This window comes from Ricinus communis, chromosome 10 (assembly GCF_019578655.1).
Source record: "Ricinus communis isolate WT05 ecotype wild-type chromosome 10, ASM1957865v1, whole genome shotgun sequence".
Taxonomy (NCBI): domain Eukaryota; kingdom Viridiplantae; phylum Streptophyta; class Magnoliopsida; order Malpighiales; family Euphorbiaceae; genus Ricinus; species Ricinus communis.
This window is the reverse complement of record NC_063265.1, coordinates 22,113,066-22,126,515: the sequence shown is the minus strand read 5'-3', so window position 1 is coordinate 22,126,515 and position 13,450 is coordinate 22,113,066. Positions and strand designations below refer to the sequence as shown.

Here is a 13,450-nt window from a genome sequence, read left to right as displayed (position 1 = left end):
CGTGAAACACCGGATTTGATGCGATGTGTCGAGCAACTTGATTATCGCAGTGCATTTGTATTGGTTTTTTACCTTCAACTTTCATATCTTTGAGGACTTATTTGATCCAAATGAGTTCGCTTGCAGTGGAAGCCATTGCACGATATTTAGCTTCGGCGCTTGATCTGGCCACTATACTTTATTTTTTACTTTTCCATGTCACCAAGTTTCCTCCTACAAAGATACAGTAACCGGTGGTTGATTTCCTGTCACAACTTCCAGCCCAATCTGCATCAGAAAAACCAACTACGTTAGTAGTATTATTCTTCTTCATCCAGATTCCTTGTCCGGGAGTTCCCTTAAGATATATGAGGATTCAATCTATAGCTTCTAGATGACTGGTGCGAAGGGCATGCATAAACTGGCTCACTACACTAACTGCAAATGAAATGTCAGGTCTAGTGACAGTAAGATAAATTAATTTTCCTACCAAGTGCTGATAGTGCCCTATATTGGTTAAGGGATCCCCATCTTTTAAGTTGATTTTAATTTTGGTTTCCATGGGTGTGATGGCAGGTTTGGCGCCTATTTTTCCAGTTTCTTTCAAGAGGTCGAGGGTATATTTTTTTTGAGATAGAAATAAGCCCTTGTTGGACTTTGCCATTTCTATGCCTAGAAAATATGACAGTTGACCAAGATCTTTGATGTCGAATTCTTCTTTTAGACTTTGTTTGACATCCTTTATACCTTGATCATCATTCCATGTTATTATAATATCATCAACATACACTAAGATAACAATGGTGAGATTAAGAGTGTTTTTAACGAACATGGATGAATCAAATTCACATTTACTGAAATTAATACTTAATAAAAAATGACTTATTTTGGCATACAATGCTCTTGGGGACTGTTTTAGGCCATAAATAGCCTTCTTTAGTTTACATACCATGGAAGTGTCCGAGGTTGACTTATGACTAGGAGGTAGTCTCATGTAAACTTCCTCTTCTAAATTACCTTGTAGGAAGGCGTTCTTGACATCCATTTGAAATAGGTTCCAGCCCTGATTGATTGCTATTGAGAGAATAATTCTGACCGTATTCATTTTGGCCACTAGAGCAAATGTCTCTTGATAATTAACTCCATAAGTTTGAGTGAAGCCTCGGGCTACAAGTCTGGCCTTGTATCTCTCAATAGTGCCATTACTATTGTACTTGATCTTGTATATCCATTTGCATCCCACGGATTTTTTTATTTTTTGGAAGAGGAACAATACTCCATGTATCATTTTTCTCTAAGGCACGAAGTTCTTCTTCCATAGCCTTACACTATTTAGGGTTGGTGTTGGCTTCATAGAAATTTATGGGTTCAGTGTGGTTTGAGATCTGACAGAGGTAGTTGCGATATTGATTAGATAAGACATTATAAGAAAGGAACTTTTGAATTGGATATGTTACCGTATGAGACACATAGTCTCTAAATTTTACAGGAGGTCTGGATTGGCGAGTGGATCTTCTCAAGGCAATTTCTTCTTCGTGAGGCTGAGTTTCTCCCCCTGAAGAAAGTGGCCTTGAGACAGAAGAAGACTCCCCCTAAGGCTGATGGTCCAGTTCTGAGCTGCTAATAGAAGAATTAGAATTAAGCGAAAATAAAAACTGACATGGTATAGGAGGAAAAACAGCATCAGTGGAGGGTAAGTAGTAGGGTTCAGTTTCCACAAAGGTGACATCACGGGAATCATAAGCTTTGTGGGTTAAAGGATCATAGCATTTGTATCCTTTTTAGGTGGAGGAATAGCCTAGAAATATGGTTTTGACTGAACTTTTGTCTAGTTTGTGTGAGCGCTTGATATGAATATAGCAAACACATCCAAAAACCCGAAGGTGGCCTACTTCTATTTTGCGGCTTTTGAGGACTTCTAGAGGGCTGAGATTTTTGAATGTGACGGTAGGCAGCCGATTTATGAGATAGGCTGCAGTTAACAAGGCATCCAACCAAAATATAGAAGGGACATGACTTTGAAAAAGGAGAGTGCGAGCGACATTGAGAAGATGTCGATTTTTGCGTTCAGACACTCCATTTTGCTCGGAGGTATTAACACAAGTGGTTTGATGTATGATGCCATGATGCTTAAAAAAGGTGGAAAAATTTTGATTTACGTACTCCGTACCATTATCAGAGCGGAAAATTTTTAATTGTGCATTATACTGATTTTTGATGAAATTGAAAAAATCTTGAAAGCGAGAGAAAACTTCATTTTTTCCTTTTAATAAGTATATCCAAGTGGTACGAGAGTAATCATCAATAAAGGTGACAAAATAGCGAAAATTATTATAGGCAGTAACGGGGGCAGGTCCTCAAACATCTGAATGAATTAAATCAAATGCGTTTTCAGACACACTAGATGACAAGGAAAAAGGTAGTCGCGTGTGTTTTAAAAATTTACACACATCACAATTGCTAGAATTTAAATTTGAACAAAGTAATTTATTTAAAATAATGTCAGAAGGATGCCCAAATCTTTGAGGCATTAACATATCTTGGGAAGAATTAGTGGACACAAAATAGGCCTTGGGGGGGTCATGCAGATAATAAAGACCATTTTCTAATTGACCTTCACCAATCGTCTTCCCGGAAATTCAATACTGAAAAATGACTGAAGATGGTGAGAAAATAACATTGCAATTTAAGTCACGAGTAATTTTGCCAACAGATAAGAGATTAGATTTAAAATCAGGCAAAAATAAAATATCATGAATATTGGATTGAAATAAATTTGTGGTGTCATATCCTTGAATTTTGACTTTGTTGCCATTGGCAACTGTCACATGATGAGAATCACTGATGGAATGAATTTTTTGTAATTGAGTGGAATCCCAAGTCATGTGATCAGTGGCTCCAGAGTTAATAATCCAAGCATTATGGCAGTTATTTGAGAAGTTTAATAGTGATTGAACCGAACCTGACACATCGGATGGGTTTGATCATTTCTTTGGACAAGGGCACGGAGTTAGGCCAAGATGTCGACCATTTGGGCTGAGAAGGGTGGTGTCTTGGGGTCGTGGCACAGTAGTTTGGATCGGTTGGGGGTGTGGACTTGAGGAGCCCATAAAGATTGTTGGTAGAAACTGGATGGGGCGACTGGTAGCTTGGATGGGCTGAGGTTGTTGGGTCGGGTCGGGTGAGTAGGCCGGGTTCGGGTCGGGTTTGATTAAAGACACCCCTTTCCTAACCCTACATCCCCTCTTTCTCCCATATTTTATTTTGTCCAAAAAATCTCTCTCTTACCACCGCCCCATTTCCTTTCTCCTTTTCCCCCTCTTCATAATGCTGCAGCTCCGTCCCACCCCCGTGAAGGCCTCAAGTGCGGATGTATGTGCCAGCAGACCTCGCGGGAGTGACCCTACCTTTGGCAGTGGTCACAGCACGCGATGCTTGGCCCTCCGCGCTGACGAGCGCCTTCACGATGAGCCCTGTAGGCGTGATTGTCCATGAGTTGCGGGGGGAAGGAGACGCTCATGGTATTCCTCCGCGTTTCTTCACGCTGGACGCTGGCTATTACTTCGTCTATTCGAGGAAGCTCGGTTGTGAGGAGGATCTGCAATCTTAAGCTTTCATAGCTTGAATCTAGTCCTCCAAGGTAAGTATATACCAGATCTTGTTCGTTCCTTTTTTGAATTTCTAGTGGGTCAATTGAAGGCGGAATATAGTTCTGCAACTCTTCCTACCGAGTGAGAATTTCTGTTGTATATTGTGAGGAACTTTTTGTTCCCTGAGTGATTTGCGCTAACTCTTGTTTGAGTCTGAATATATGTACAAAATTGTGTTGGTGGCCGTAAAGGCTTTGCATTTTTTTCCAAATTGATTTTGATGATTCCATCAGGATGCAGCAACGGGATATTTGGGGCTCCATAGTATTTGTGAACCAAGACATGACCAAATGGTCAGATGTCTGCCATTCCTCTATTCTGTCAATTTCTTCTTCGGTTGAGGCTTCTGGCCTTTCTGGTTTTGGCCGTTGTTTTGTTCCGGTGATAAATCCCAATTTTTTTCTACCACTGAGGGCAATATACATAGTTTTGGACCATTCAAAGTAGTTGGAGTTTCCTTTAAGAATGATATTGGTCAGTTTTTCATTTTGAGACATGACTGGGATTAAAAGAGGTAGATGATGGTTACTGGTGGGAACCAGGCTCTGATACCATGTGAAAAGACAATGAAGAATGTTGTATATTGAAAAATAAGAATTCCAAGTCTTTTACAGTGTGAAGGATGATATATATACATGATTTGCTTATTGAGTTTTTATCCTAACGATTGTCTAACGACTCTTTCTGAATAGGGTATAGGTTGAAGTGACATTTCCTGCTTTGCAGGAAAGGATGCTCTTTTTTACCCTGAGGTGGTCTGTGATGATAGGTCTGCACAAGCAACCTAGCTTGTGCAGCCTCTAAGACCATAGTTTCTTTTCCTGTTTCTTCAACAATTTTGTTTATAAAACTGAGAGATGATGGAAATTCCAATATGAGCAAGTCTTTGATGCCAAAGAGTTGGTGAAGCTTTGGAAATAATCAGAATAGTAGAAGAACTGGACGAATCTGTTTTGACAAAAGGATAGAGTGACCCTTGACTATTGCAACGAAGTACCTCCCTCTATATTGGAAAGACCTTTCACAGAAAAACCCAAAGAATCAAAGTTTAACTGGCAGGAATTATCTTTTGTAAAACGACGAACAAAAATAAGATTGTGTTTTATGTGAGGGACAACAAGAACATCATGTAAAAAGAATTTTGAAAAAATGGTATAGATAGTTTTCTAGTCTATATGTGTTATAGATAATTCAGCTCCATCACCGACAATCACAGTATCATTCTCAGTATATGGTATAGAAGAATCCAAAATACCTGCATCATTAGCCATATTGTGGGAAGCACCTGTTTGCCATGTGGGCTCATGCAAATGAATTCCAGCAAAAGCATTATTCAAGTCATGAGAAGGAGAAGGTTGTTGTGGGCAGAATTTTACAGTGTGAGATGATGCATCGCAAATTTGGCACTGCAGAGATGGCATACCGAGAATGGAAGAAGTTGAATTATTATGCCAAGTTAGTTTGGTATTGTTTGAGTAATAGGGTCTGCCTTGATAAGTTTGTGGCCTTGAACTTTGGCCATAAGAGAAACCAACGCAAAAAGAGGAAGAATATCCCGGGGAGTAGTTATATCTACCTCTTGATTGATTATAACGACCACCGTTTCTACCATAACCACCACGAGGAAACCCACCACAATTACTATATCCATCACGATTTCGAGCGGTCAATAAAGCTTGAGTATCTGTCAGGTTTTTATTATCAAATTGCAAGCGAAATTCATGTGTTAAGAGGAAGGAGCGTAACTCAAGAAAAGTTGGAAGAGGTTTTCTTGCCGTCATCATAGTAACAATATCTGAGTATTCACTTATCAAGGGCGATTCAGGCGAAGCTGACTGTTGTGACTAACGTGTAGAGACTACAGCGACCAAACTCTAGGCAATGACTGATCGCCGCTGGCGCACCTCCTAGTATAGGTGGTGACAATAACCAGATATTGGAAGATGGCAAACTGAGAAATCAGACCTTGGATCGTCTAAGACAAAAAAGCCAGAAAATCCAAAAACCCAAAAGAAAAATTTGAAATGGGATTCCAGTGCTCTGATACCATATTGCAGTATACAGAGATGAGAAAAAGATTTTGTGTGTATTAATCAACAAAATGTACAAGTATTTATACAAAAGTACAAGGTATAAACTAGAAAACACTATAATCTAATCCTTACAAATCAGCCTTATAATGAAGCTTAATAATCTCTACAAATCAGCACTATAATCAAGTTTTAATTATTTCTTTCTTAATCAACATTACAACTGTAGAAGAGTAAATTTGATTAAGTTGTTTCTAATAGCCAATAGCTAGTAGTTCTTGCTAGTAGCTAATAATTGATTAATGTTAAATGTTTGGTGAGCCTAGATCTATAAACATAAAACACATAGAATAATAAAAAAAATCAATTCTAATAATGTTTCTAAGCTCATAAAAAAATTAAAGAAAAGAGAAAAAAATACTTGATACTGGATTTGAGAATCATCAGACTGTCACCGCATTGTTAGTTGGAACTACTATTGTTTAAACAAATTAACTAAACACATTGACAAAGCTGTTGTAAATTAAAAAGTGTTTAGCAAATATATAAACATTAAGAACACAACTAGAACAAACTAAAGTTAGTGGAATTTGAACAAGCAAACAAAATGCTAAAGTTGAATTGCTAAAGAGCTGTTGCTGTAGTAAAAAATTTGGTGTTATAGCGGCCCAAAACAGGTAATCGTTATCCATCATGCCAGTGCCCACATATCCAAATTTTCAACAGTAACTCCCCCACAATCTCTCTCTCTCTCAATTTTCATCCACTCCCACATTTCTATGACTTCCATTACTGCCAGAATATCAAAAAGTTGGACAAGAATGGATTAATTTGGTAATGGTCTACATCAATTTTGAATGGACTAGCCAGCTATGTTTGCACAAACACAGCATCCATTTTTGTTCTTTAACATTCCATGTTGAGGAAGTCTATCACCTGAAAATTTTACTTCTTATGCTTGAAAACAGTAATGAGTTACAAATAGTGGCCATAGAAGTACAGAACTATACATCTGCTTTTTCTTTAAGTTTTCTCTATACCTTTATATATATATAATATATTTTTTTTTTTTAAAAAGGCACTCACGACAAACCTTGTATTCCTTTCATGGCATGCTTGATCGCAAATGATTCTGGACACCAATAACTTTGGGACAAAAGATATACATGATATGGTAATTCTCTTGGAAACCTAGAGTCAGTACTTTACAAATAGGCTTTCTGGTTGAGACAACTGAAGCAGCTGGAGACAGGATAAGTAGCAGAAATACGACAAACTGTTCAAACTTTTGGCTTTCAAGCCAAGTCATTAATGATGCTTTTGTCCAGTCATTGTTGAAGTTGCATCGATTTGCTTATAAGTTTCTTGCATTCCTGTTATGTAGCCAAATGTATTAGTTATATGTAACATGAACAGACTCATGAATTCTATATGACAAGATCAGTTACAAGAGTATCAACCACAGGACCAGTAAAGCTACAGACCAGAAAATGATATCACTAATCCATCTTCATAAACATTCTTAGAACAGTAAATGATTCGAGTAATTCATCTTTACAGTTAACTGCAGTTCTCCTCAGACCATGCATAATGTAATAGTAGAGGTGCTCAGACCATTCATTATGGATCAGACAATTTCAGGAGAACCAAAAAGAAATATTAAAAATAATTCCATAAAGATGCATTGGATTGCCAGTCCAGACTCCAGACAGATTATCTTACAAGATATTATTAAAGTCTCTTCTCATATGCAGCTTGATTTTGTGTTTGGGCATATAGCTCCCATTCATATTCATAATAATGATAATAATAAAATGGATAATAAATACCTTCCAGAAATTAATAGACTGGCTCTAGGAGCACTGGTGCGCCGTGTCCTTTGATCATGCTCCTTGCTAATCCGCATAGCAGCAACTTCCTTTTCCATGGTAGCTACTTCTCTACGCATCTTTTTTGCCTCCACATCCATTGCTTTGTTTAATGTATCAACCTTCTTTGCCAACATCTGTTTTAGTAAACAATTTTCACATTCAAAAAGCAAATCCTATCACTATGAAGGAAGAATAATGGGGTGGGCTGCAGGGGATTGTCAATGATTGAGGAAATTTCTAACCTCAATTGCATCGTCCTTGTCCTTGAGACTTTGATCTTTTTCCTGGCAAGCTTTTCTCAGAGTTATCACTTCCTTCTGTAGCATATCATACAAGATTCCTGAAACATGATCTTCATGTTCTGGTTTTGGCTTTTCCATTAGCATCCCTTTTTCGTGCTCCTCACATTCAATTGTTTCACTACTTTGAGAATGATTGGTGCTGGTGGGTGCATTATCTTTACTCATCATTTCTGAAATTAACTTATCTGCCTTTGGTGATCTACTACCCCCATCAAAAGATCTTGATGACTCATTGGCATGTTTTAATAATGTTGCAGCACCATTGGATCTGAAAGAGCCAGCTTGTATATTAGATGCTTTTTTTGACAAATGGCCATTGGATGATGATCTGGAAAAATTCTCAGCTCCCCCAAGAGACTGACGCCATGAAGGCCTATTACTATTGCTTCTTCCCAATGATATAGCACGGGAATTACCATTAGATGCTCTAAGCCTTTCCTCCAAAACCTTGAACCGTAATTGGTATTTTTCCTAAGCAACCATGAAATCAATGCATCGTTGAGGAATGGCTATTGAAAAGAGAAAGAATGAGGTAGATTACCAGAATAGTTAACTTACTTTCATCTGAGCTTCTGCCTTTGCAGTACGTTCAGCAACTGCCAATTTGTCTTTCAGCTGTTGCATTTCCCCCTACAAGAGAACAGAAAATTATATATATAAATTAAATAAATTCCTGCATGATTTGTAGCTTCAATTAAATTTCTCTTCCACATTTTCAGTCTACAAAATGTTCTGCGAATAATACAACATATTCAGCTTCCTTAGGCATTTAATAAACTTGCAAGAACATAACTTTTTAGTTTCTATTCTACTAAAAGAAGGGTTTTTGGAACTAGCATTGGCTCTATCAAAGCATGTCAACGTAAGACTCTTCTTGGAGGAACTATTTCCAGAGTTGTTAGAAAGCATTACTTAGTAACTTGTGGATTTATTAGAATAACTTAACTTACGGAGTTATTATCATTAGTTCATATATAAGGAATGCAAGTTATAACTACTTGCAAACTAATTATATGGTGTGTCTCATCAAGTAGGAATAAGAGTGTCAGTTCTTCATTCAGTCATCAGATTCTGAAAGAACTCAAAGTAAGAGTTCAAAGAAAATGCTTATTATTTTACTAACCAGTTAAAAAATTAGGACAGCATGAGTGACAAAGAAAGCAACTGGTAAAAAATACGGCAAATGTGTAAATATCAAACCCGTGCATTAGTTGATAATCTTATTCAAACACAACAGAATCACTGATTCTGAGGCTAATTCACATAATAATAATTGGATACAAAATTAGTGCATCAATTCAAAATAGAGCTTTACAGGAAACAGATCACAGAAGTCGAAAATACCTGAAAAAATCTTCTTTCTTCAAGCCACTGTTTTACAGGCATAACTTTGTCGTTGCCATCTTTCCACTCATTTGCAACTACAGTAGCAACTCGGTTTGCACTAACTTTTGCACGAGCTACTTCACGTTCCAGAGTTTTTTTCTCCTCCTGTGCAAGCTTAAAAGTCAGAAGCAGTTTGGAGCACCTGAAATAACCTTAGAATAACCAATGTAGTTGGAAGAAATGAAGTTCCAAAACTAGCAGCCATTACATTCATTTCTTGCACTTTTCTCTGGTAATCACGCACGGCATTAGCAGCAGCTCCTCCAGCTAAGACAGCTTCCTCAAGCTCATGAACAGTTTGAGTCAGCTTTTCAACCTCAGCAACTTTCTGCCGGTGCATTTTGTCCAGGATTCTATTCTCCTCCTGGTATGTGTACAAGAAAGTCATAAAGAATAGTGTAGGCCACTCCATGATAGCTGCCATCTGCATTCCATGTATGATCCGCACTCAGCAGGACAATTTTGAAAAGACAAACCTGGCATATTTCAATTTGCTTCAGTAGCTCTTGGTTTTTGTTTTGCAGATCATCAACTAAGGATGCTTTTGCCAAAGCCATCTGAACAGTTCTCTCAGCCTCAAGCAGAGCAGCTTCCTTAGATTTGGTGAGCCGATCAAGTGCTTTATTGTCATCTTGCAATTTTGCCACCTAAAAGGGCCAAAAACATCATATACAAGTAACAAAAATTATGGTCTCATTACTCTTCATTTTGAGCACAGGAGAGCAATCATCCATATATAATATGTTAAATCTTTGCAGGGAACAAAAAGTCAAAAGGGTTAGCGTCCATGTAAAATAATCCCATGGATTAAGGAAGTAGCAAGATTAATGGGGAAATTTTCTAAACAAACCTCCAGCCTAGCCAACTTCAGTTCCGCCTCAAGTGGAGTGATGATGGCCTCAATGGGAGGCATCTCATCATCTTTCTGAGCAGCATGGACCCTTCGAAGTGTGGCTTCTGCAGCAAATTGTGCAGCCAAAGCTGATTTTTTCTCATCATTTATTCTCTTAAGCTCAAGGTTCTGTATATTATAATACACTCAATATTTAGAGCAACAAATGACTCTCAAAGCTAGAACAAAGGTAAGAACTTATCACTCACTAGTCAGGCAAAAGCAAAATCTTCAAAATACCTTGCTTTCCAAAAGAGCTTCAGCAGCTTTTAGCTTTTCATCCACTTTCTTTAGATCTTCTGTAAGCTGAGATTACATAGAATGAAAAAATGAGCATCCTTGCCGTGGGGTGGCATTAAATATCTTGCAACACATCAAGCCCAAAATATTTGAGATTATCACTATCCAAAAAACTGTATCACAAAGCTTTTCAACAGTGATATCGAGTGTTGAAGGAAAGAACATCGACATTTATCTATCAACAAATTTAACATATTAACTATGCTGGAAATGGGATACAATAGTTGCCAAGCTCACTGCCAATTTGAAAATTGATAATATTCCAATCACTTTTAGGTTGAAGAAGATTCGATTGCCAGAGTAGAGGTAGCAAAAAAAGCATAAAACCATTCACTCTTGAGTCCTCCCTGCAAAAATTGCTGTGTTTATGAACTATAAATTCTTAGGATGATAAAGAACCAAGCAACAATTGCACGTAGAGGTCAAAAGCAAGTGAAAAGAATATCACTATTTATCATGAAATTAACAATTGTAACACTGCAATTGTTTTATTCAGGAAACATTTACATGTATGGTTGAAAAAAAAATCCTCAGACTAAGAACTCTTTTCTGCTATGAATTATTTTAAAGATTTACTACCTAAATTTGATCTCAACCAATCATCTTTGTGCAAGGAATTTTTCTGTGCAAAATAATATCAAAAAAGAATTTCAAACTTCAAAATATGTTATACAGTTTTACACTGTCAAATTTATTAAGCAGCATGTTGAATATTTAAGCATCCACCTAAAAAAGAATAAAAAAAGCAAACATACAATTCAAGCCATCTATAGACTTTCCCATGCACAAACATTTAATGAATCGCATCAGGGTGAGCAGCTCGTGTTTCTTGCTAAACTAAGTCTCTCAACTCTAAAGGACATTACGCTTTGTAGTTAAAAGAAATACCAATATCTGTTCTCGCAAGTCACTAGCAAAACAATAATGCGTAATTCTAATACTATAAGCAAAATTAATAGACACAATTTATGGAGTCCATATTTAACTAATCTATCCCATTGTTTGGAAATTCTAAAATTTATATATATCTAACATTGTTTTCTCTATCCTACATGGCATGTTATATTATTTTTTAAGTCTGTTTTTTCAATTCTTAGATAATCAAGCTACATTAACATATTTTCTACTATTTTAGAGAATATTTATGTTACAGCTTCCAACACCTTAATTGTGATATTTGATTATTTCATATTCCTTTACCTTTTAAAATATTTTTGTATAACTTCCACTTTAGAATCTTTCTTTAAAGTATAGTATTACAACATAGAACACCTTAAAGTATAGTATTATGAATTTTAATTATCTTATAGCCCTCTTTCTTTTCAAATTTGTCTTTATAATTTCCATTTTAGATTAGATTTCTTAAAGAACTTTTATTCTCATAGTGGAAATATTATTTTATTAAATAAAGAACGGTTACTCTTTACTTTCTAATTATTATATTTGTATTCATTCACACCCTTCATCTCTTTTCCATTGTATCTCACATATATTTCGTCAAATTGGCACAGTTCATTTTCAAGGAAAAAACTCAATTAATAGAACTCGATTTTTATATTAATAAACAAAAATTATTTTTCTAGATTAGATTTTATGCAATTCAGTAAATTAAAAAAATTAAGTACAGTATTTTTACTTTCATGCATATAAATTAAAAGAATATTATTGAATTATATGCTTAAAAAATACAAAATATTAAATCAACCAAAAACTTTTGAAAAGTATATGAAAAAACCAAATATTAAACCAAGCTAAAATGAAATAATTTAATTTGGTTTGATTTAAATTTTTAAAATGTTTAGTTTATTCAATTCTATTAGATACTCCTAATTATTTAATTTTAAATATATGTTATGAATAAAGCAGATAAACAAATTTAAGAGTGTAAACTAAAAACAGACAAGTACATCGTGTAAAAGGAGAGAATAATTTTTTTTTAGTTACCATTATTGAAACTAATGACCATTTAGAAAATTCAAAAATATTATAGTTTTTTTATTTATATTTGTTTAGTATTATATGTTTATATTATTTATGATCAAAGAATTTTAATATTTTAATCACATAATTTTTATAAATACTTGTAATAAAAAAATAATTAACCCCGATCGCGCCGGTAGTAATCTAGTTGCAACTGAACTGAAGATATTTGGGAAGCTCATAGTTCCTAGAATTCATTTCTTTCAGCATATAAAAATTGACATCAATTTGCAATGATTTACGCCAAACAATGCCTATAGTACCTGTTCAACTGCCCTCTCTTTCAGACGTTCTGAAATCTTCAATGACTTGATTTCTGAAAGTGCTTCTCCAAGTTCCCTATCTTTATCTGCAAAATAAATTATACTATTATAACAATTAAAGCTTCCTTTCTTTTTTGTTTTTCAATAAATCATTACCTCGAACTTCATTTTCGAGACGGTTAAGCTCGACGCGGACGGGATCGGAGCCGTGTAAAAATGTGACGATGTCATCCATTTCTGAACCACCGCCTCTTGGTATAGCCGTAGCCGCCGCTGGGGGACCTCCCGCATTCGCATTCAGTTTCGGTTTGCTCCGTGTCTTGAATGAAGCTGATGATGTAAGCGCCGGCTTCGCAGTCGGCTCCACCTCGCCGCCGTTGCTGGTAATGTAGTAGTTGTTCGACATCGGAGAGAAAGAGAAAGAAAGAAAGATCCGGTGTGGTCTAGCTCATAGGATGTTACAGTGAAGCATGATATTGTATTTGTGCCTACTGTAGTGTCTACAGCTAGAGAGAGAGCGAGAGAGAGGTGTTTGAGTATTAATAAGAGAGATTAAGGAGTGGGTTTAGGCGGGATTTTAAAAGAGAGAGATTAATTTTTTATTAAAACAGTTAGGAGATAAGGATAGAGTGTTCTCAATTCTACGTTTTATTAATTGGACTCTCGTCTCTATTTGCTTATTAGTTATCATTATTGTTTCTGTGGTTCATGATTGCCGACTTGGATAATCAACGCTTGTAAAGTCTTTAAGAGTTGAGAGTAGATAGTTGCGATTACTTCTCATAAACTGTTCCTTT

General features: G+C 36.1%; 1 protein-coding gene across 1 annotated transcript; it reads right to left on the bottom strand.

Annotated features, from left to right (window-relative positions):
- Nucleotides 1-6,594: 6,594 nt before the first annotated feature.
- LOC8273891 (microtubule-associated protein 70-1) lies at nt 6,595-13,233 on the bottom strand. The gene is made up of 11 exons (XM_048369974.1): nt 12,810-13,233; nt 12,654-12,739; nt 10,351-10,416; nt 10,069-10,239; nt 9,695-9,865; nt 9,427-9,582; nt 9,177-9,323; nt 8,391-8,462; nt 7,773-8,303; nt 7,489-7,664; nt 6,595-7,032 (listed from the first exon to the last, which is right to left on the bottom strand). Exons 1-11 carry the CDS (start codon nt 13,057-13,059, stop codon nt 7,014-7,016), a joined length of 1,845 nt encoding a protein of 614 aa, XP_048225931.1. The 5' UTR covers nt 13,060-13,233; the 3' UTR covers nt 6,595-7,013.
- Between the last annotated feature and the right edge of the window lie 217 nt (nt 13,234-13,450).

Coding starts and splice junctions, on each gene's coding strand:
- LOC8273891 (XM_048369974.1), bottom strand. CDS start 13,059: ATGTCGAACAACTACTACATTACCAGCAACGGCGGCGAGGTGGAGCCG. Junction 12,740..12,809: donor TCTCGAAAATGAAGTTCGAG/GTAATGATTTAT, acceptor TTTATTTTGCAG/ATAAAGATAGGGAACTTGGA. Junction 9,583..9,694: donor AGCAAATTGAAATATGCCAG/GTTTGTCTTTTC, acceptor TACACATACCAG/GAGGAGAATAGAATCCTGGA.